Source organism: Colias croceus, chromosome 30 (assembly GCF_905220415.1).
Source record: "Colias croceus chromosome 30, ilColCroc2.1".
In the NCBI taxonomy this organism is placed as follows: Eukaryota; Metazoa; Arthropoda; class Insecta; order Lepidoptera; family Pieridae; genus Colias; species Colias croceus.
The window spans coordinates 4,109,548-4,133,576 of NC_059566.1; the positions used below are offsets into that span (position 1 = coordinate 4,109,548).

A 24,029-nucleotide genomic window follows, 5' to 3' on the forward strand; every position below is an offset into this window, starting at 1 on the left:
GGAATAAGAAACTATTATCATAAGGTACAAACTGTCTTACCACAAAAACTTTAGACAGGGTTTAACTTTAAGCGCGGATTCTCTTTAATCTGGTTTTGTCGTATTTCACATAGACAACTAGTAAAGTGACAGATCCCTGGTTTAAAGTTAGACTGTGTTTAAATTGTTTTGTGGTAAGACTAAAAATGTATTATAGGATGAGAAGTGTTTAAATAAATGAAAAAATAATATTACTCGGTGGGATTCGAAACCGCGTTCTTCGTCTTGCTGGAGCGACCGACGCCTGACTGCGGTCACCTGTGAACCTGTCAGAGCAATCGAATTTCTTCTACTGTGTCAGTTTTATGTGTCTGTTAGCTTACAGCCCGCGGCTTCGCCCGCTTTGTCTAAAACCTAATCCTACTATAATATTATAAATGCGAAATTTTGTAAGGATGTGTGTGTGTGTTTGTTACTCTTTCACGCAAATACTACTGAACCGATTACAATGAAATTAAGCACACATATAGAGGGTAACTTGGATTAACACATGGGATAGGTTTTATCCTGGAAATCCCACGGGAAAGGGAACTATGTGGGTTTTTCTTTGAAATCGCGGGCAAAGCCGCGGGTGGAACTCTAGTAAATTATATACTCAAACCTTCATCTTGAATCACTCTATTAAGACATCATGACGTCGGATAACAAGTAACTAAAACATAATATGAAAACGCTTCAGTAGAAATATGACCATAAAATAAGAATTAGTATTAATTTGCATTGTATGCGATATTTTTTATACTATCAAGGGTTATGACCATTTTATATTGGCCCTTAGAGCTAGCGCGCAAGAGCAACTTTTGTCTCCGTTAGGGAGTTGCGTCGCTACGTGCGCGCACTTTCTTACTAGCCCATAGAGTTGACGGGATAGACAAAATAGTTGCCGAGACAAAAGTTGCGCTTGCGCGCTAGCTCTTATAAAAATTATGTGCTAGTGTCGTACGATTCGAAATCGCTTTCAAGAATTTAAACGCAATTTCGAACTTTAGTGCAAAGGAATAACGTTCAAAATGGCGGATGGAAAATGTAAAAATTTCTTTAAGCTGGTAACACTTATGTGTTTTTTATAAAGAGGTTTTATAGATAGATTCAGGTTTTATTAGAAAGAGAGATTGACTCTTCTCTGTAGATACTTCTTTCCGAACTGGTGGTAAAACAACTGTTACTGTATTTGATGGCGCTTCAAATGAAGTCGATTCTATTATTTGACTGGCCGGTTGGCTTGGTTGGTCTTGGTAGTGGCCCTGCCTTCCAAGCCAGAGGTCGTGGGTTCGATTCCCACCCGGGGAAAATATTTGTGTGATGAACATAGATGTTAACTCTGTGTCTGGGTGTTAATTATCTATATAAGTATTTTTTTAAATTATATACATAATATGTATGTTTATCAGCCATCTGGTTTCCATAACACAAGCAAAAGCTTAGTATGGGATCAGATCGTGACGTGTGTGAAAATTGTCCTGAAATATTTATTTATCAAATACATGGTTGAGTTTGAAAAAAGAGCGGTGAACTTTCTATCTTTCGCGCATGCAAAGATTGCGCGGGGTAGGGTAAAACTAACACAGAACTATTATGTGGTTACTTGCATTAGTAGTAATTATGTTATAGTTTTTTTTTTTCATCTACAAACCTATCTGTATTCTGTACCGGTATCTTGTATATTTTATAGGTAAGTACCGCGATCTTTTCTCGTTTTTTAACCGTATAATTAATAATAATCTATAATACCTCTTTGATTAAAACACACGTTTGACATCTGTCAAAGTTGTGTCACCAGCTTTTTTTTTAATTTAGGCAAAGGATTGCCGCTGTTTTGTGTATGTTTAAAATTTCTCTTTATTATTATGTAATGATCTCCATTTGTGTCATTCGTATTGACTATCGGTGCAATTGTGGTATTGCCATATTATTTGTTATTTAGCATAAGTAAGTTTAATTATAATAAAGGCTTTTATTGTTTGTGTGTGTTTTTTTATTTCACCTGTGTAACATGACTGTTTAAGTCTACAACTTTCAAAGTATATCTTTACAAATATTATAAAGTTGAAGAGTTTGTTTGTTTGAACGCGCTAATATCAGGTCTGACTTGAAAAATTATTTCAGTGTGATAACCCATTCATGGAGGAGGGCTATAGGCTATATATCATCACGCCTTCATCACGCTAATACGGTAAGGTGAAATATAAAACCACCCTCTTTCTGTTTGAATTTGTGTGTTGAGTATTTGTAAGGATGAATTATATAAGATGGTTTATGCCGGGTAATTGCCTGACTTGTGTGGGTGAGCGAGCGATATTTATTATCTTCTAAATATATTAGGTATATAAGTCAAAGGTGACTGACTGACTGACATAAGTACTGTACTTATCAATGCACTGCCTTAACCACTGAACGGATCGGGCTGAAATTTGGCATGCAGGTAGATGTTAGGACGTAGGCATCCGCTAAGAATTTTGGTCAATCCGAAAGGATTTTGATCAATTCTACCCCCAAGGGTATAAAAAAGGGGATTAAATGTAAATGAAAATTTATCTTTTCCGCGCAGGCAAAGCTGCGGGCAACGGCTAGTGTTTTATACGTTTAAGTAAGGGAGAATCTATGAACTGTCGTTGAAGTTTTAACCCATTGAGGCCCGATCGGTCCACGACACAATAGATTTTCTATTGTGTCTGTGATTCCGGGGCCTGAGTTATTAAAATACAATACATAGGTATTATTTACATTTGCAAAAATAAGTTTTTTCTATATCAAATGTTATCGTCTACCAATCTGTTAGCATTGCTATTTCGATGAAATTGATAGCGGGATAATTGAGCTTGATAAGATATTAAAATAAAATGCATAACCGATTTTTTTGGCAGTACATAATATTATATTGGTGATAAAAATAGATATTGTACTTTACCTTAAAGTGTACACTTTACTGACCACATTCGAGCAAAATAAAAATATTTGAATGAATGAATGAAAAATTCTTAATTATACACCATACAGGATACATTATAATATAAACTTAACAATAAATTAATCAATGTACAGTAGGCGGCCTTATCGCTGGCAGCGATCTCTACCAGGCAACCCAAAAAAAGAGGAAAACAAATTTGATTTGTTTCAGAAAGAATATTAATAAAATAAATATTTATATACAAAGAAAAATGAGTCATATCTTAAGTAGGGCACGGACAAAATTGGATTTAATCAAAATTAATGTTGCGAGGAGGAAAATTTTGTTTTTTTTTTGGTGCCGTTTCCATTTTAGAGCCTTGCGCTCACATGCCTACTAATAATTATATTGTATTAAAAATTAGTTTGCCGCTCGCAGCTTCGCACCTTGCTCAATACAAATCATTTAAAAAAAAATCCCACCGATCCTTGATACAAAGTTTGAATTAAATGTGTCCGTTTAAAGTAGGCCAAAATAGATTCTAAAGAAGTCGTTTACATACAAACTTTTTGATTACATACAAACATACAAGAGAAGTTAATAAAAGCGTGTTAAAAACACATCAAAATTCACTGTTTTAAAGAACTAAGCACGCGGGAAGCGACTTTAAACTTTATATTACGAACTAGCTTACCGCCCGCGGCTTCGGCCGCTTTGTCTAAAACCTAATAAATTATATACTAAAACCTTCCTCTTGAATCACTATCTATAAAAAAAACGCATCAAAATCCGTTGCGTAGTTTTAAAGATTTAAGCATACAAAGGGACATAGGGACAGAGAAACTACTTTGTTTTATACTATGTAGTGATCATATATTATGTACCTAGTGCTTATGCTTATTTAGGTTCAAGCAAATTTGACAAACCTCCACCTCACTCATAATGTTATCAACACCATCGCATCATATCGATTTTATTATCTATTATGAATCACATACGATAATAGAACATTACAGCTAGTTGTGACTCAGTATTAGTTAAAGGAACATTGTGTGACAATATTTATTTTTAAAATCTATTTTCTGACTTAATTTGTTTTTAATTGGCAACATTATAATTTGAAAATGGAACACCCGGCGTTCGTTGATGCAGGCGCGGAAGCGGGTTTGGAAATTTGGACGATTGACGTAAGTTTCTATAAATTACTAGCTTAAGACGCGCGGGTCCGCGCGTTTTGTCTAAAAGTCTAAAACTTAACAAATTATATAGTAAAACCTTTGTCGAGAATCACTATCTATTAAAAAAAATCTCATCAAAATCCGTTGCGTAGTTTTAAAGATTTTAGCATATATTATATGAACAAAGACAACGAAAGTGACTTTGTTTTTTACTACCTATGTAGTGATAGTGATGGAAAAATTATACCCTAATATAGATATTGATTTTTATTATCTACGATGAAACTCTTTCGTGTGTCATCATGATATTTATTCCCCTAATAGGTACTGAGCCACGATAAAATGGTTAACAGTCGATCGAAAAGATGACTAGCAATGCTCCCCGGCTCTGCCTAGAATCCTAGATTGATAAATAAAATGTAGCCTGTTTTTCAAGAAATAGTTTCTACAAGTTTTTCTCCCGCGTTTTCAAAGGAAAACCCGCATAGGTCCCGTTCCCGTGGGATTTCCGGGATAAAACCTATCCTATGTGTTAATCCAAGTTACCTACCCTTTGTATAGTTCAGTAGTTTATGTGTGAAAACTATACATACAAACCATTCCTCTTTAAAATATTAGTATGTATAGATTGAAGGAAAGTTAAAAATCTCACCTATGTTATGACTTATGATATTGTATTTAAGTGGATCCTATGCCAATTAAAAACTCAAGAATAAATTATTTTGAAATTTACTTCAAAAACCTTTTAAGAATCCAAATGAAATTATTATCGATAGTGTAAAGTTTTCAGTTGATAGCAATGTTTCTTCTTTCGATTCAGAATCTCCCTGCATCTTGCCAGCAACATGATAACAGCTCTAACGTTAGAAGAGATTTTTTTTAAACAAATGTTTACCAGAAATTCAAATTCAAATTGTCTTAATTTGCTGAAGGAGGAATGTTTATAAGAAAAAAAGACGTGTGTCACTCGGGTACTGCCGCGGTAAAGTTATTGCATGCTATGCCTTCAAGTCACACCTCCGCCCGTCGGAGTGGTGAGCGTGAGGTTTTTTCGTTTCGGAATTTCTCGATTCGGTCCCCGCGCTCAAGGCCCGCGATAGAAGCTATGCAATAGCAACATAAACGCCGTAAGCCGTTAAGGCGCCAAAGAAATGGACATTCATACACTCGAAAAGCATATCCCTCCTGTCGCAGTCGGGTAAAATGCATAATATTGATTGCACAATTATTTTCTAGCAATACCTATATCGAGTCAGAACTTGGAAAGTCGGAACTTGTTAAAGTTTAAACCGATAGGTACTCTTTATCGATCAAGTACCTACGGATTATTAATTATTATGGATAAATATTATCTTAACTATATAATATTATCTTTATTTATTTATTTTATTACTAGGATTCCGCCCGCGGCTTCGCCTGCGCAGTCAAAGAAAAACCCGCATAGTTCCCGTTCCCGTGGGATTTCCGGGATAAAACCTATCCTATTTCCCGGGGTAAAAAGTAGCCTATGTCCTTTCTCGGGTGTCAAAATATCTCTATACCAAATTTCATGCAAATTGGTTCAGTACTTTAGGCGTGATTGAGTAACAGACAGACAGACAGAGTTACTTTCGCATTTATAATATTAGTATGGATTATAAAACAAAATTTCACATATCTTTCAAATACAATTTTGCGATGCGAAACCTTACGAGGTTTGTGGCAAAACTTAACGTCTTAACTATGTATATAATTAGTCCATGTATGCTTTGGCATTTTAACTGGTACAATGAATGTTTCAATAAATAAATAAATAAATAAAATTAATTAAGTGCAGAAATATTGCATCACAGCCTTAATTATATTTATAAGCGTCTTTTATGTTTACAGAAATTTGAGCCTGTCCCCATTGACCGAAAGAAGTATGGAAAATTTTACAATGGTGACTCGTATATTGTTTTAAAGGTAAGTTGTATACACTATACATGTATTTATTTACATATTATAATGCACTCGAAAAAAATCATTTGTCTCATTTTCTTGTAAATAAATTAATGTCTAAAAAAACAAAAAACAGTTATTAAAAAAAACGGACATGCAATTTTTATAATACGAAGGAAAAAGCTACTCTAAATATTGGCGTAAATAACTAGATCAACTGAGTAATGTCTAGTGTTTGATTTTACGTGAGTATTATACATTTAGAAATTTTTTTAAAAGTTTCTTACGGATTCTAAACGCGATTTATTCATTATATTATTTTCCCGACATTTCGCACACTTTGCAGCGAGCGTGGTCACGGGGATAGTAAGTTACGTCTTGACGGTCATTCAAAATAATATAATGAATAAATTAAAAAAGTTTAATGAATAAATCGCGTTTAAAATCCGTTAAAAATATTTATAAATAAATAATAATATACTTATGTAAAAATTGTACTAAAACTCTAGACAACAGGCGAGAACAATTCAACCCTATACTACGACGTTCACTTCTGGTTGGGCAGTAAAACAACGCAAGATAAGAAGGGTTCTGCAGCAATATGGACGGTGACGTTGGATGATCAGCTCGGGGGTAAAGCAGTGCATCATAGAGAGGTTCAGGGGCATGAGTCGAGTTCTTTTGTGGGGTATTTTCAGCCTGGTGAGGATTTTTATTTATTGATTATCTGCACTTTGTATTTGATATTTAGTTATCGCATGCAAAAATGCATTGCTGATCGGATCTGTATGAAATTTTATGCAGAAATAGCTTATAGACTACAGACCACGTTGAAAAAGTTATGGGTCATTTGAACCACCAGGTGACCTATCTAGAACGATATTAGAGCATAAAATTATAAGATTCTGCACCTAAGTCCTGCACTATGCCGTCACTTGTAAGCCGTCCATTAGAGCGCTTTCCTGATGCTGCGCCATGTCACCATTTTTTTTTTACAATTAACGCTCTAATGCGCGCTAAATACGCGTTTTGTTTGGTAAAGCCTTTATAGTATAGAGTATAGACTATAGATTAACAGACAGGCTACTTTTTGTTGGTCTACCACGCAAGTGAAGCCGTGGGATCAAACTAAAAAATATATTACTAATATTTTACTGTATTTGTTTATCTCTATTTATTTTATTGTAAATTATAATATTATGTATTATTTGTATTAATATATAAGTAACTATATAGATTTATGATTATATTTATATATATGTATATATATATCATACATAGGTATATGTATTTATAAATCATATTCATTATGTATATATTTATAAGTAGTTATTTGGTTTAAATCTATTATACCTAATTAAATTTTCATAACCTACTGCACCACCTATTGTTTTTCCCCTTTTTTAATTCAAAATCCTACCCATAGGTTGCCTGGTAGAAATCGCTGAGTAGCGATAAGGCCGCCTTTTTGGCATAACATTGTAATATTGTCTTTTTATTTTTGTTTTATTGTCTGTTTTTTTATCTGGTGCTAAATAAAGTGTATTTATTTATTTATTATTATTATTATGTCCAACAGCAATCAGATATTTGGAAGGTGGCAATGAATCTGGCTTCAACGAGGTGGAAACAAATGCTGGTGCTGAGAAGCGCCTGTTGAGGCTATCTGGCTGCGATAATATGAGAATTGAAGAGGTATATTAAATTATTAAATACATTCCTTTTAATAATAAAAAATGTGTGTGTACTAGTGTAAACACGTAAGAGGTGAAACTTCTTTATGACCTTATTTTTCGATAAATAATTTACTACAGAAATACGTCGAATCACGCGTGGTAGGGATAAGAAAAAGATGGTGCGTAACGGAAAAATGTAACGCGTAACGAAAAAATGTTACACTAAATTTTTTTCCAACCCCGATAAAGAAGTTTCTCTTCAACTAGATTTCCATCTTTAAAACTTAACAAATTGTGTACTAAATTCCTCGAGAACAACAGTATATAAAAAGAGCGTGTGTGCCGTGCACACGTGTGAGAAGTGAAACTTCTTTGGTAAGATTCAAAGATATGAAAATTGTCGCTTTATTGTGTGACGTTACGGTGTTGCCATGACGCGATCTTGAAATTTTACTCTGAAACCGCCTAAAGAAGTTACACTTCAAAAATATTAAAGCAAACATAGGGACAGATAGCGGGAAGCGACTTTGACATGGCAATACCTACGTCATGGAGTATTAATAAGGCGAAGATATTGATATCTTTGAATCTTGCCAAAGAAGTTTCACTTCTGACACGAGTGCTCAGCACACACGCTCTTCTACACTAATATTATAAAGAGGAAAACTTTGTTTGTTTGATTGATTGTAATGAATAGGATCATAAACTACTGGACCGATTTTAAAAAATTTTTCACCATTCGAAAGCTACATTATCCACGAGTAATATAGGCTATATATTATCACGCTAAGACCAACAGGAGCGGAGCCACGCGGGTGAAACTGCGGGGCACAGCTAGTTTGTTTATAAAAATAGAATCGCAACATGAACGTTTTAAATTTTGCTTTTCTTTCTAACTTTATTCAAATCTATATAAAATTATCTATATAAATATATAAAATTATCTATATAAATATATAAAATTATCTATATAAATATATATCCTTTTTCTACCAGGTACCAGCAGACGCCTCATCTCTAACAGCAAACAACTGTTTCATCCTCGAAGTAGAACATGACATCTTCGTGCTCATGCCACAAGGCGCTAAAGCCACGCAGAGACGAAAGATTATTAGTGTTGCCAATAACTTGAGGGACCAGGAACATAATGGGAGGGCAACTATTGAAATTATTGGTAAGTGAACTTCATATTTTGGATTTATGGCATTCAAATCCTATCCTACTTAATATTATAAATGCGAAAGTTTGTGAGGATGTGTATGTGTGTGTTTGTTACTCTTTCACGCAAGTACTACTGAACCGATTACAATGAAATTAAGCACACATATAGAGGGTAACTTTTTTTTTTTTTTTTTTTTTTTTTTTTTTTTATTGTGTGATAGGGAAGCGCTTGACCACGATCTCGCCTGATGGTAAGCTGAGATGTGGCCTAAGATGGAGCGCGCTTCCCTAGAAGGTACCCGTTCACTCTTCGCTTGAAGACCCCCATATTGTACTCGTCGGGGAACACAGACTCAGGAAGCATGTTCCAGTCCCTCGCGGTTCGGATGAAGAATGTCGATCCGAACCGCTTTGTCCGGGTACATGGAACGTCAACCATATGGCGACCATATCAACTTGGATTAACACATAGGTTAGTTTTTATCCCGGAAATCCCACGGGAACGGGAACTATGCGGGTTTTCCTCTGTAAACGCGGGCGAAGCCGCGGGCGGAAATCTAGTAATATTATAAATGCGAAAGTTTGTGAGGATGTGTATGTGTGTGTTTGTTACTCTTTCACGCAAATACTACTGAACCGATTACAATGAAATTAAACACACTTATAGAGGGTAACTTGGATTAACACATAGGATAGGTTTTATCTCGGAAATCCCACGGGAACGGGAACTATGCGGGTTTTCCTCTGTAAACGCGGGCGAAGCCGCGGGCGGAAATCTAGTAATATTATAAATGCGAAAGTTTGTGAGGATGTGTATGAGTGTGTTTGTTACTCTTTCACGCAAATACTACTGAACCGATTACAATGAAATTAAACACACTTATAGAGGGTAACTTGGATTAACACATAGGATAGGTTTTATCTCGGAAATCCCACGGGAACGGGAACTATGCGGCTTTTTTCTTTAAAACGCGAGCGAAGCCGCGTGCAGAGAGCTAGTGGTTTATAAATTAGCTTGACTGCTGCTGCTTAGATAAATAAAACGGAAAGAGTAGAATAAATTCGATTGCTCTGACGCGATCGGGATCACAGGAATGGCGGAAAGACGCGGGTTCGAATCCCGCCTGGTGATCAAATTATTTATTTTCTTTAAAAACTATATTTATTATTAGTAAGTGATGTTAAGTAAATCGATGAAACCTGGATGCACACTGCACAGCTCGTTTATGTATAAAAAAAACATTTATTGAACAACGTATACAAATAAGGTGTGAACTGTGAATGAACACTTTATTTACAAAAAAAGCGTGTGTGCCGAGCGCACGTGTCCAAAGTAAAACTTATTTGGCGAGATTAAAGATACCAAAATCGTCGCCTTACTCCATGATGTGACGGTATTACCATAACACGATCTTGAAATTTTACTCTCAACGCGCGAAGTTTCATTTTAATAAATAAATCACGTTTAAAATCCGTTAAAAAGTCATCAACTTATAAACTATACAAAAATTTGTGGCTTACACTAACATATTTTCTAGACGAATTCTCATCGAACGATGATTTCGCGATGTTCTTCGAAGCGCTCGGATCTGGCTCCAGGGATGAGCTGATTGAAGGAGAAGAATCTATTGCGGTAAGAAAGTGTTTTTTAACAAAAGTAACGAAAAAACTAAAAGATTTTTTGTTACGCTGTGTTTTTTTGTAATTGTATCGAGTGTAATTTTACTTTTTAGTAGGATGCTCAAATATTGTATGAAAAATAATTATAACCGTATCAATAAAACATAAAAAATGGCGACAAAGTTTAAGTAAATCATAAATAAGATCATTATGTACTTAAAACATATTTTTATAAAGTGTTGTGTAAATTGTAATACTTTTTGGTCTCGGTATTATTATTCGAATTGTTTGCCAAATTTTTTATTAATGATAATTTTCACCAACTTATTCATCTTTTCTTGTCTACAGCGTACCATACGATTTTGATTTATTTATTGTAACCTTATAATATTTGTTTAAATACTTATAAAATATTATTATTCCAGGCTTTCTCCAGAGAAAGCATGACAACTGTATACTTATACAGGGTGCTCTATGATGATGATGTCGAATTGGACGCTCTGAGCAAACCCTTCAAGCAAAGCCAGCTGGAGTCTGATGTGAGTATGAATGAATGAACGAACGAATGAAATTTATTCATTGCACCAATGATATAAGTAGCGTTTAGCTACTATTATGTATTCTGTGATATAAGTAAAAAGGTTTAGATAGGTTACAAACACAACATTCGATCTTCAAAAACGGCACACTAACGCACACACAATTAGATGTGTGTGAGATGGCATGATTCAAATAGGGAAAATGCAAAAAATGAGACAGTTGATGTAAAATATGACTAATTAGACACATTTGGACGTGCCGCTCCCGGAGCGCCAATAATCTATATCTAAATTTATTTACTTACTAGCTTACCGCCCGCGGCTTCGCCCGCTTTCTCTAAAACGATTTGAGATTTCAACTATCCTATCTCTCAAGTTGGATCGAACTGCACATGGTGTGCGAATTTTATTATAATCGGATAAGTGGTTTAGGAGTCTATTGAGGACAAAAATTGTGACACGAGATTTATATATATTAAGATTATTATATGTATTGCATAGTTACTTTAATAAAACAGTATGATAATTGCGGTGAATTTATGACGCCAAATTCAGATCATTTAAATTTAATATTTTAAAACAAATTTATAATACAGGTGATTTTGAAAAATTGCAGTTGCGTTTCTAGCATTGCTTTCTAGTTTTTTTAGCTTGTATCACGAGATTTTTTAAAAAACGTACAGAATAAAATAATTTAGGACGTAACCGCTCTTTTTTTTCTTTAAACTATTTTCACTTTTTTAATATTTAATCTGTTATTTTATAGAACATCTACATATTAGACACCCCCTGCTCTGGGGTATACATTTGGATCGGAAATGACGTCGATGCTGAAGTTAAGAAGAATTACAATGACATCGTTCTGAAATATCTTGATGTGAAAAATTATCCTGCTTGGGTAAGTACAATTAATTTTAAATCTTTATTATTGTAATTGTTTATTATTAAATAAGGGCGTATTCAGAAAGAGAGCTTGAAACTTATAAGCGCTTAACTTAACAATAACGAAGGAAAAAATGTATTTTTTTTTGACTCTCAATGAAAATCTTTTTGTTTATGGTGTAAGGAAAAGTACTTACAAAAAAATAACGTATTTTTTGTCTAAGCTCGACTGCTAATCCCTTAAATAGTTGCTTTTGACTATCTTGTGTATCAAATAGCTGATACAAAGCTTTCTATAGCGTTAAGGGGTTAAAATTACATACTAGATAAGGATAAAATAATCTATAACACAAATTAACGGTTGCGAAGTTTAAGAAGCCGGCATTCAAATATATTAGAATCAATTTCATAATTGCATTAAATCAGGTGACGCTTCTTCCGTTGAAAAATTTTACGAAAGATAAATAAAATCAATTAATAATAAAAAAGACGCATTTTGTTTTTAATTATCTGCAATCAGTATTAAGACTATGATATGCACGTATGGCGCTATATCAATAAATAATCCAATTTACAGAATTATCTTATCAAAACTATAAAATAACGAATTACTTTTCGATATATTAAAGCAAACACTTTCTATAAAATACTGTCATATCCCCACAATTATTTTACAGGTTGTTACAACTTAATTTTTATAACCATCCGTTCAAAATAACATGCCCTATACGTAGCAACAATAATTCTAAAGTTTTATAAAACATTACTAACCGGTTGGCAGTGACCCTGCCTTCCAAGCCAGAGGTCGTGGGTTATATTCCCACCCGGGGCAAATATTTGTGTGATGAACATAGATGTTTACTCTGTGTCTGGGTGTTAATTATCTATATAAGTAATTATTTAAAATTATGGATGTATATTTATCAGCCATCTGGTTTCCATAACGCAAGCGAACGCTTAGTATGGGATCAGATCGTGCCGTGTGTGAAAATTGTCCTGAAATATTTATGAATTCTTTCAAGGTGAATGTAACTCGAGTGTCGGAAGGTTCAGAAAATAGTAACTTCAAACAATACTTCCATAACTGGCAGACTATCGTCACTTCCTCTGTGAGAGCTCTTGTTAGCGAATTTGGTGAGTTCAATGAATGAATAAATAATTAACGAAAAATCTTATTGAAGTGAAACTTCTCTATCGGGGTTGGAAAAAAATTTTGTGTAACATGTTTTTGTTACGCGTGACATTTTTCCGTTACGCGCCATCTTTTTCTTAACTCTACCACGCGTGATTCGATGTTTTTCTGTAAAGTTGCATATAGTAAATTATTTTTTGAAAAATAAGGTCTTACGTGTGTACACTAGTACACGCACACATTTTTTTTACTTATTAATATGTGCATGTGAAAAATCTTTTTTTTTTATTAGTAAAAGGTTATATTGACACGGCTCATGCGGCGTTACCTCGCTCTGAGGCGTTCCATGTAAGGACTTGAAGTGCAAGCGAGAGCGCGGAACGAGCGACAAAGAAGCACAATCGGCCTTAAGACGTTGTCACGTTCAACTATCGTCAGTAAACCGATTTTACAGACAACCATTTTTTTTATATGAATTACAATTCAGAGCTATACCACAGAATACATAATAGTAGCTAAACGCTACAGAACGGACACTCTCCGCCTCCCGCCAAAATTAAACACTTACCTCACCCCGCACGATCAGACATAAAATGGTCCATATTTTTCTACAGGGACGATACGCAACGAAGATTGACAACATTAATCAAATTGATTTAAAGTAATTTTATTATTTTGGATTTGTGATTATCGTTTTTCGTAGAAAATGGTTAGATATTGTGCTGTTTACGGATGTATTTCATCAGAAAAACGCGAATTTTTTTTTACGCTAGTCAAAAATGTGCCAACCATAAAGCGTTAACACACACATTTGCAGTCTCTACAGTGTGACTGTCAAAACGATAATTTTGTATGGAGTGTCCGGGGTGTGGCTATACATAGCTCTTTAAAAGCTCTGTCTAGTACAACTAATACAAGCGTATGCTGAGTTTTCCTTTTGACAATTTTTGAGCGTGGTTGTGAGTCTAGTGATTTATAGAAGCCATTGATAAAAAAACACGTTTTAAACATTAAAGCGATTTATTAAAACGATCCTTGAAAAAAAATGTGTGCGTTTACTAGTGTTCACACGTAAGAAATGAAACTTCTTTATGACCTTATTTTTCAAAAAATAATTTACTATATGCAAGTTTACAGAAATACGTAGAATCACGCGTGGAAGGGATAAGAAAAGGATGGCGCGTAACGGAAAAATGTCACGCGTAACGAAAAAATGTTACACTAAACTTTTTTCCAACCCCGATATAGAAGTTTCACTTCAATAATCCATACGTTTAAAGGCTCAAAATTGAATCGAAAGGAGACTATTACATACAAACATACAGGTGAAGCTAAATTTGTGTTAAATTTCCAGACGTTGGCTATTTCTCAAGCGACGCTGATGAATCAGCAAATGCTGCGAAATTTATTGGCAAGAGTGCAGCAGCGAGAGGTTATATGCCAGATGATGGTAGTGGTGAAATGACTGTCTTTAGGTAAGTTATCAAACTCAAACATTTATTTATTCAATAAGACTTCTTTAAAATCACATTTCAACGTTGGCTTGGTTGGTAGTGACCCTGCCTTCGAAGACAGAGGTCGTGGGTTCGATTCCGATAAAAGGCAAATATTGGTGTGATGAACATCGCTTTTTGCTCTGTGTTAATCCATACTAATATTATAAATGCGAAAGTAACTCTGTCTGTCTGTCTCAATCACGCCTAAACTAGGTAGGTACTGAATCAATTTGCATGAAATTTGGTATAGATATATTTTGATTCCCGAGAAAGGACAAAGGCTACTTTTTATTGCGAAATATGTACCACGGGCGAAACCGAGGCGGACCGCTAGTTATCTATATAAGTACTTATTAAAATTTTTATACGTATTTTTGTCAACCATTTGGTTTCCACAACACAAGCAAGCTTAGTGATCGTGTCGTGTGTGAAGGTCCCGAAATATTTATTTATTATTTATTTTTAACATCCTGTGTACTTTTTCCGGAAATGAAAAACGACCGTAATTTCCTTTCACGCGGGAGAAAAGCTACCTTATTGTTGAAGTGAAACTTTTTTGGCGCGTTGAGAGTAAAATTTCAAGGTCGCGTCATGGCAATACCGTCACATCATGGAGTAAGGCAACGATTTTGGTACCTACCTTGCCAAAGAAGTTTCACTTCTGACACGTGTGCTCAATACACACGTTGTTATTTAGCACAACCTATTTATTTATTTCTATTTCAGAATTGCAGAAGAACCCGAAGATATAACTGAGTTAATATCGAAAACACCAATTCTATATCAAAACGACGTATATGTCATACAATATAAATATGATTCGGATGGTAAAGATGCCTATATCCTATATACTTGGGTTGTAAGTATTTCTATTATTTTAATATCACTACATAGTATAAAACAAAGTCGCTTTCTCTGTCCCTATGTCCCTTTGTATGCTTAAATCTTTAAAACTACGCAACAGATATTGATGCGGTTTGTTTTAATAGATAGAGATCAAGAGGAAGGTTTTAGCATATAATTTATTAGGTTTTAGATAAAGCGAGCGAAGCCGCGAGCGGTAAGCTAGTCTCTATTATAATTGCTACCAGTTTTTTTTTATATTCTTATATCTTTTTGACTCATATATAATTTTATTTTCGGTATTTGTTAGACGAAACGTACAAAAAGTTCAATACTTAAATATCTTAAATAATAAACAGCGTTTGTGCAGAGCACACGTGTCAGAAGTGAAACTTCTTTGGCAAGATATGACTTGACGGTATTGCCATGACGCGACCTTGAGATTTTACTCTCAACGCGCCCAAAGAAGTTTCACTTCAAAAATGATATTGGAAATCTAACAATATTTTATTTTCAAGCATTTTTTCATGTACATAAAACGTTATTAATATTTCAAGGGAGAGAAAACAGGAAAGGATACTAAAACAGCAGCAAAAGAGTATTGCAATAAATTGGAAGAAGAGTTAGAGGGAGATGTGAATAACGTGACAGTGCCGCAGGGGAAAGAGACAAAACACTTCTTGAAACTGTTTAAAGGTAGGTTTTAACCGTTTTTGAGGAGAGAATGTTTAGCCTTATTTAATAATTCTGATGTCTGTGTCTTTTTCAATTTTCTTATTTTTTTATTGCAATCGTCTTAGTATTCTTTCTAGTTTAGTAGTAGTCTACTTTCTAGTTTCTTAGTAGTCTAGCTTTCTATTCTTTTTAACATTGTATAAAATATAACCATAAAACCTTAGTAACAAATGGAATAAACAAAATCTATCCAGCCGTGACGGAAATAATGAACAATCATAACTACCTACTGCTGACTAAAGAATCACAAACTAACTCACAATTTAACAAAGTAGGTAACTAACTCACAATCACAAAGTAACTCACAATCACACAAACTGTCTCACAAACTCACTCGCTCACTATTTTTATTTTTTCCAGGAAAATTGGGAATCCTCTACGGTGGTAAAAACAATGAATACAGTCCAGATAACTTCAATCATTCTTACCAAGATGATGGTATACGGCTCTTTAAAGTGAGTAAAAAATAAATAAAAAAAATTGTTGTGCATTTTTAGTGTGTTGTTTTGTTTTGTGGCGTGAAATAAATGGTTCTTTCTTCATTAAAATAATAATTCTTAGCGCGCTTATTGTTTTACTTGGATGGATGAACTGATTTTGATTATTCTTTTTGTTTATTTGAAAGCTGATGATACCTTCTGGCTTGTGTCATTTAAATTCTGTCTTTTATTAACAATTTGAAAAAGAAGACGGTTTAACCTTTTTTGAAAAAAATAATTAATAACTGTTTAAGAATTATTAATATCAGATATAACACAGGTGGAAGGCATAGAGTTAGAAGAGGATATGAGAATAGTGCAAGTGCCAGAGACAACAGAGTCGCTAGAGAACGATGACGTATTCATTCTAGAAACACCGGAAGTTGTCTATGTTTGGAATGGAAAGGTAAGAAAACTATTTGCTCGGTGATTTCATTATCTATATTTAAATGGATGATTTGTATCAAATAATATCGAGGTAAAGTAGCACTAACTTTGCCACTTTTATTCACATGCGTAAGTAGAAATGATTTTTGTAATCTCAAAATGAATTTGTATTTTTTTTATTAGTTATAAAAAAAATACAAATTCACATCACGAACAAAATCTGTGCGCCATTTTTTTGCTCTAACTAAGTTTTAAAAATTATTATGTAGTTAGGTACTTACCGATGAAAGATATTCCTTTGCACTTTTCCGTATTATTTGTATTATTTGTGCAATATCGTAACACACACGAAGGCATATTTCATGCGTTTCACTTTAAAACAAATAAAAAATGAGCGTGCAGTTACGCCATATGGCGTATGTTGAGCGGAACATAAGTGATGTAGGCGGTGTCGTCTCCATATGTATATCTCAATGTTAACTACAAATAATTAATTTCAACCAAATAAATGAAAACGTTTAAATCGTTGAAATAGTTAAAAGCTCACTGACTTTTACGAAAATTGGTCATCCTTTCTCTATCCTTCCCTTAATTTTACTGTTATAACACCAACATTTAATCTATCACTACATAGTATAAAACAGTCGCTTTCTCTGTCCCTATGTCCCTTTTGCATGCTTAAATCTTTATACTACGCAACGGATTTTGATGCGGTTTTTTTTAATAGATAGAGTGATTCAAGAGGAAGGTTTTAGTATATAATTTATTAGGTTTTAGACAAAGCGGCTGAAGCCGGGGGCGTTAAGCTAGTTTGCAATAAAAATGAGAATTAAAAAAATAGATCAAGAGGCGGGATTCGAACACGCGTTATTTCTCCAAACCGGGCCAAACCGTGAGATCATAGATGATAATCTATGACTCTTTCATTTTTTTTTACTTGCCAAATTTCTTATTTAATAAGCAGTTTAGACTTTAGAGCATTTTAATGCTATATAATTGCTAAGGAACTTTATTTTAAGATCAAGCACCTATTAATTACATAAAACCTCATCAATTCACTTTCAGGAATCAAACGAAAAGGAACAAGCCGCAGCGCTACAGTTCACCAAAACTGTGGTCGGTGATGAGAGAGAAGTGATGGCGGTGATACAGGGTGAAGAGAGTTATGAATTTTGGACGGCTTTGGGTGAGTAAGAAAAAAAAAAACAATAATAAAAAAGAGCGTTTGTGACGAGCACACGTGTCAGAAGTGAAACTTCTTTGGCAAGATTCAAAGATACCAAAATCGTCGCCTTACTCGGCGACTGACATGGCGGATACGTATTATTTTATATCATCTGTATATTTTTTTGAATCGAGAATGCTATCTTTCTAAATCTTAAATGATAATTTGTACATTTAAACTCACGGCTGAAACCGCGGGTGGAAAGCTAGTAATAGGAACTAATTATTCTATTCATCCGCGTTTTTAACCGACTTCAAAAAAAAGGAGGAGGTTATAAATTCGGCCGGTATATTTTTTTTTATAGAGTAGGTACAGTTGACAGAGATCGCTTATAAGCGTTATGGCTGTTAACATAACAGGTAATTAATGTTCGTCCCTTCTCTTTTTCTTTGTATTGTACTACGAGTAGTATAGTTCCTAGATATTACATCGTGTTTAATAAATGGTATTGTAATACAATACATTTTAAATCATTTATATGTATTTTTATTTTGAGATATTATTCGTTTAATAAAACAGGCGGTGCACCAGCCACAGAAAGCATATCGGGTTGGCAACAAGCTGTCACCCGCCGCATCACAACGCCCGTCACACTGACAGCTGTCAATGTCACAATTGGCGGGAAAGTTAATTTCGAAGAGTTGCCGCCGGATTTTAAGCAAACGGTAAGCAAATTGGAGTAAAAACTAAAAATGTACTTTCAAATCAAATAGACCTTCCAAGCAAGAGGTCGTAGGTTCAATTCCCACCCGGGGCAAATATTTGTGTGAAGAACATAGATGTTTGCTCTGTGTCTGAGTGTTAGTTATCTATATAAGTATTCATTTAAAATTATATATGTATGTTTATCAGCCATCTGGTTTCCATAACACAAGCGAAAGCTTAGCATGGGATCAGATCGTGCTGTGTTTGAAAATTGTCCCGAATTATTATTATCTTTGGACAACATTTACAGTATCTCTCAGATGACAGCGTTTACATCGTTGATGGAGGGGAGGAACTGTACTTCTGGAAGGGAAACAACACTCCAGAAAGAGTAAAAGCAGCTAAGGATAAAATTATTGAGGTATTTAATATAATCTAAATTTGTGATTTTACGCTGGCAACATTTAAATTTAGTAGATTTAAAATGTTTGTATTTCTTCCATTTTGTAATAATAAGACTAAATTATGTCTCTTGCTTGTAAAAAGCAATTAAACACAACAATTAAACATCATTAAAATCAAAATGAACTCCAATAATTTGAATAAAACTTACATTCTCATACTTTTCCTGTATCCTAATGTTGCCAGGAAGATATCGCTTCTTAGCGATAAGCCTATTGTACTTTTACTACCTTTATTGTGTTTCTTTATAAAATGATATAATTATTAATATATTTAAATAAACAGGAATATATTTTTATTTTCTGTAATGTTGTGTTTCTTTTAATTATATAATTATTATTAAAACAGGAATATTTAGAAGACGATGGTCTCGACCGTACTGTAGACACCGCTATAGTAGTATCAGTGAAACAGGGTAAAGAGCCGGCTAACTTCAAAAAACTGTTCAGAGAATGGGATGATGAAATGTGGGAGGTGAGTATTAAGGGCGGTCGTACACGGACTGCTTCAAGCAGTTGAGACCGACGGCTTGAAGCCGCTATGGACATTCATTCACTGCCGTACACGGACTGCTCGAGCTGTCGCGACTGCTTCAAGCCGTTAACTGCGCCGTTTGTAGCGAAAGCTCGAGCAGTCCACGACCGACCGTTGGAACAGTCCGTGTACGTTGCTCAGCCGTTAACTGTTCGAGATGCCCGTGTACGGCCGCTCTATTAGTTTAAAAGTAGCATATTTATAAAAAAAAAAAATGGAGCACAGTGTTAATCTGAACAGAGAACGGAATAACAAAGAACAAATTAAAAAATATATATATATAAATAACTCGAACAATTTGTAACAAGAGTAAAAAGTATGGGTACAATCTAAAAGGTTCAAAATTGAAAAGTTCTGAATTGTTTTTTTTTTTACTAAATTTAATTGAATTTAAAATTAAATCGTGTTTTTATAATTCACTTTATAAATTTTTCTTTACAGAATCAAACGTCATACGAAGATTTGAAAAACGAAACGAAAGCTGGCAACACCAAGGAATAAATTAAATATCGGAATATTAACCGTTTTATTCAGTCAAATGTCAAATAATTTTTATACACTTTATATTTTATAACTGTTATTTAAAATCACGCACTATAAATATTAAATTTATCGTTATTATAGTATTTTTGTTAAGTTATTTTAAAACCCTTTGAACACAATACACTACGCGTTTGTAAACTAGATAATAAATGATTGATTGATTGAAACTGACTTACAAGTATTACAATGAACACAGAAAAAATCATAAAAAATATCATATCAAATATTATAATCGTTTAATAATGATTTTAAGACCAATTTTTGCAATTATTTTCTATCGAGCCGATTTCGTCCAATAATGTATCGAGTCCGTCCACGGTCTTCGAAATGTGATGAATATTAACATATATTTTTTTGATGGGCTAGAATAAATATATTTTCTTAAATAACAAGTGATAACTGCGTTAAAAACAACCGACTTCAAACTTGCACTTGCAACATTTACAAATACAGACAAAAATGCTTAAAATATTTTTTTTGATGGGCTAGAATAATAATCCTTTTTTAAAAAACTGCTCAAATAACTTCAATTTTAACAAAATTGGTCTTGTCAGCCCCTTAAGCGGATTTTCTCATTGTTTTATAATGTGACTAGCTTTCCGCCCGCGGAATCAAAGAAAAACCCACATAGTTCCCGTTCCCGTGGGATTTCCGGGATTGCGTCATTTTCCCGGAATAAAAAGTAGCCTATGTCCTTTCTCGGGTATCAAAATATCTCCATACCAAATTTCATGAAAATTGGTTCAGTAGTTTAGGCGTGATTGAGTAACAGACAGACAGACAGTTACTTTCGCATATATAATATTATAGTATGGATTATGGATATTTCTTTAAATTTCTACTCTCATCACTCATAGCGAGTTAAAAGTAATAATTATTGGATTAAAGGAAAAATTAAGGAAATTTAAATTATTTACTCTTGAAATAAAATACCGTTTACAATCTAACATCTATATATTTTTAATAATACAATTTAGATATTTTTCTATTACAATGTCCAAAAGAGCACTCATATATTTGACCTTTACTTGACTAATAAATTTAATTTAAAAAATTTTACCAATTTTAATGGTCCTGACGATGGAGCAAACTACCTCAATTAGCCATTCAATCAATGGCCTAGCCTCTTGATCAAGCGCCGCTTAATAAACGGCACATTTGATATGCCTCATAAATAATAATGTCTGGCCTGTCCATTCAAAATAATACAAAAATAATGAATTTACTGGCTGTATAAAATTGATTAACTACTTCTTCTTCTTCTTTTTACAAATGGCAACTCCCGATCCCAGTGAAGACGGATTCTGCCAATGAATTGATTAACTAAATAAGGTAGTTTTCTGCATTAACATTAAAACAAGTGACAGATAAAGACTACAGCAGCCGTAGTCGAAAATAGTATAGTCTGTGACGTCGTGGTTATAAATCAAATGAATAAATAAACCGTTGCGTTGGTATTTAAATTTTTAAATTTAAATACAAAGATAAAGTCATCTACTTTCCTATTCTTAGTCAAATCTATAGTACAGTCGACTATACGGTTTTGTTAGATGATAATAATGAAATTGAGTTAAAGACAATATACAGGGTGTCCCGCTGTTCGTATACTAAGCTCAAGGGAGGATTTGCATACGCTGAGTACGTAAAAATACTTATAAAATTCCAGACCATTTTTTTTCAAATAGATGAATTGAGTCCCTTCGCGCTTAGTATACCAATAGTGGGACATCCTGTATAATATTAACAAAAAAAAAAACAATTCTTATGTATAGTGTATTTCAAACATTATACAATTTCGAAGAAACTTTTTTTTAAAACATATTTCAAGTAAAAACAAGAGCTTAATCTTTAACTATCTTACATAATATAAAATGGTTATTTGTGCGAGTCTCAACACTATAGTATTCGACAAAATATATGTACATCAAAATTATACATAGCCTTAATAAAATATATTACACTTACAGTTAATTTATAAAATTAAACACAATTCCTGACTTCGAGTCTTTATTTTAAATACAACCAAATAAAATTAAGGCAACACAGTTGTAAGCAAGATGGCGCTATTTTCGTAATGTCAAATTTGACAGCTCAAGTGTTTTTTTTTTCTTTTCATTAGGGTGTATTCACAAAGAAAGCTGGAAACTTATAAGCGCTTATAGGCGCTGGTTCGTTCTACACAAAGGAAGCAGACCAAAACAAATTTTATATGGTAGCGACCAGCGCTTGTTGAAGCTTGTCGGAACTTGTCAGCACAGTTCAGCGCTTATCAGCGCGTGTTCATATATATTCCCGCGCGGGTTACCAGCGCTGACAAGCGCCGGTAAGCGTTTATAAGTTTCCAGCTTTCTTTCTGAATACGCCCTTACATATCAAACACGGACCATATCTTTAACATTTACAGTGAGTTTTCAACTCTTTTTTGCAGTACTTTTGAAATATAAACATTCAACATCTATCTATCTATCTATAACTCTATGGTACTTTTTTCTCACGAGAACAATGAAATCGAAATTAGGCAAATATTTAATAGCCAGTTTCACAACTTCTAGATATATTCTGTTTAGCTTATCTATCAGTTAAATCGACTTGTTTTATCAGCAATTCGTGAAACTGGTTCTTCAATAATATTCAAGTGATTTATTGCAGAGTTGCATTTTTTACATCTTAAAGATATTTAAATAAACAATGTCTATAACTATAGAGTTATAGAGACCTGTAGAGGTCATCATAATAACAATAAAAAAAATATCAATTTTCTTACTTGGCTATGGTACCAAAAATAAACAATAATTTAAACTGTACTTTTTCATCATACACAATACAAACTGTAAAAGTTGATAATTGTCATATAAGCATGTAGTTTTAAATCTATTTTCATATATTTTACATTTATTAAATAAAAATGTACTTCAGTACACGACAATATATTCCAAACTTCCTTGAAACATAACTTGTGTAATTTTTTTAATATCAAATAGGAAATAATAACAATAAACACAATCTCAATTTAAATGAGCAATAATATCTTAACCAGATCCCTCATCATCATGCTGCATGACATGCATTTCCTTCAAACCAACAATAAAATCGTAGGAAAGTCAAAACTATACACTTTTTTAAGAATACTTGGAGCATCTACAATCGATACCAAAGCCGATAATATAGTATTTAGAATTTTTATCTGTTTGTCTGTTTGTATGTCTATGTTCGAGCTAAATGCATGGATTTACTGCAAATTCAGAAATGTCAATAGAGTAAAAAAAAAGTGTGCGTGTACTAGTGTACACAAGTAAGAAGTGAACTTCTTTATGACCTTATTTTTCAATAAAAAATTTACTATATGCAACTTTATAGAAATACGTCGAATCACGCATGGTAGGGATAAGGAAAAGATAGCGCGTAACGGAAAAATGTAACGCGTAACGAAAAAATTGTACACTAAATTTTTTTCCAACCCCGATAAAGAAGTTTCACTTCAATAAAAAAGACGTTCAATATTATAATAAGTAAGTTTTAAAAACAAATAACGGAAATGCACAATAAAATAAACATATTTTTTAATTCTAAAAAATGCATGTCATTCAATATGATTGCCTACCATCTTACAATTTTTTTATTCTTAACATTTAACAAAAAATTGTCA

The 24,029-nt window shown here is 33.5% G+C and overlaps 1 protein-coding gene across 1 annotated transcript; it reads left to right on the top strand.

Annotated features, from left to right (window-relative positions):
- The first annotated feature begins 3,940 nt into the window (after positions 1-3,940).
- On the top strand, positions 3,941-20,466 carry LOC123704635 (gelsolin, cytoplasmic-like). The gene is made up of 19 exons (XM_045653036.1): positions 3,941-4,113; positions 5,974-6,048; positions 6,534-6,726; positions 7,604-7,719; positions 8,697-8,874; positions 10,400-10,494; positions 10,907-11,020; positions 11,787-11,918; positions 12,925-13,036; positions 14,389-14,509; positions 15,257-15,389; positions 15,931-16,069; positions 16,469-16,563; positions 16,868-16,993; positions 18,040-18,160; positions 18,719-18,864; positions 19,155-19,265; positions 19,655-19,780; positions 20,282-20,466. Exons 1-19 carry the CDS (start codon positions 4,051-4,053, stop codon positions 20,339-20,341), a joined length of 2,256 nt encoding a protein of 751 aa, XP_045508992.1. The 5' UTR covers positions 3,941-4,050; the 3' UTR covers positions 20,342-20,466.
- The last annotated feature ends 3,563 nt before the right edge of the window (positions 20,467-24,029 follow it).

Excerpts from the sequence above, each read along its gene's own strand:
- LOC123704635 (XM_045653036.1), top strand. The coding sequence starts at position 4,051 with ATGGAACACCCGGCGTTCGTTGATGCAGGCGCGGAAGCGGGTTTGGAA. Across the intron at positions 8,875-10,399 it reads GGCAACTATTGAAATTATTG|ACGAATTCTCATCGAACGAT; the intron begins GTAAGTGAACTT and ends CATATTTTCTAG. Across the intron at positions 10,495-10,906 it reads AAGGAGAAGAATCTATTGCG|GCTTTCTCCAGAGAAAGCAT; the intron begins GTAAGAAAGTGT and ends TTATTATTCCAG.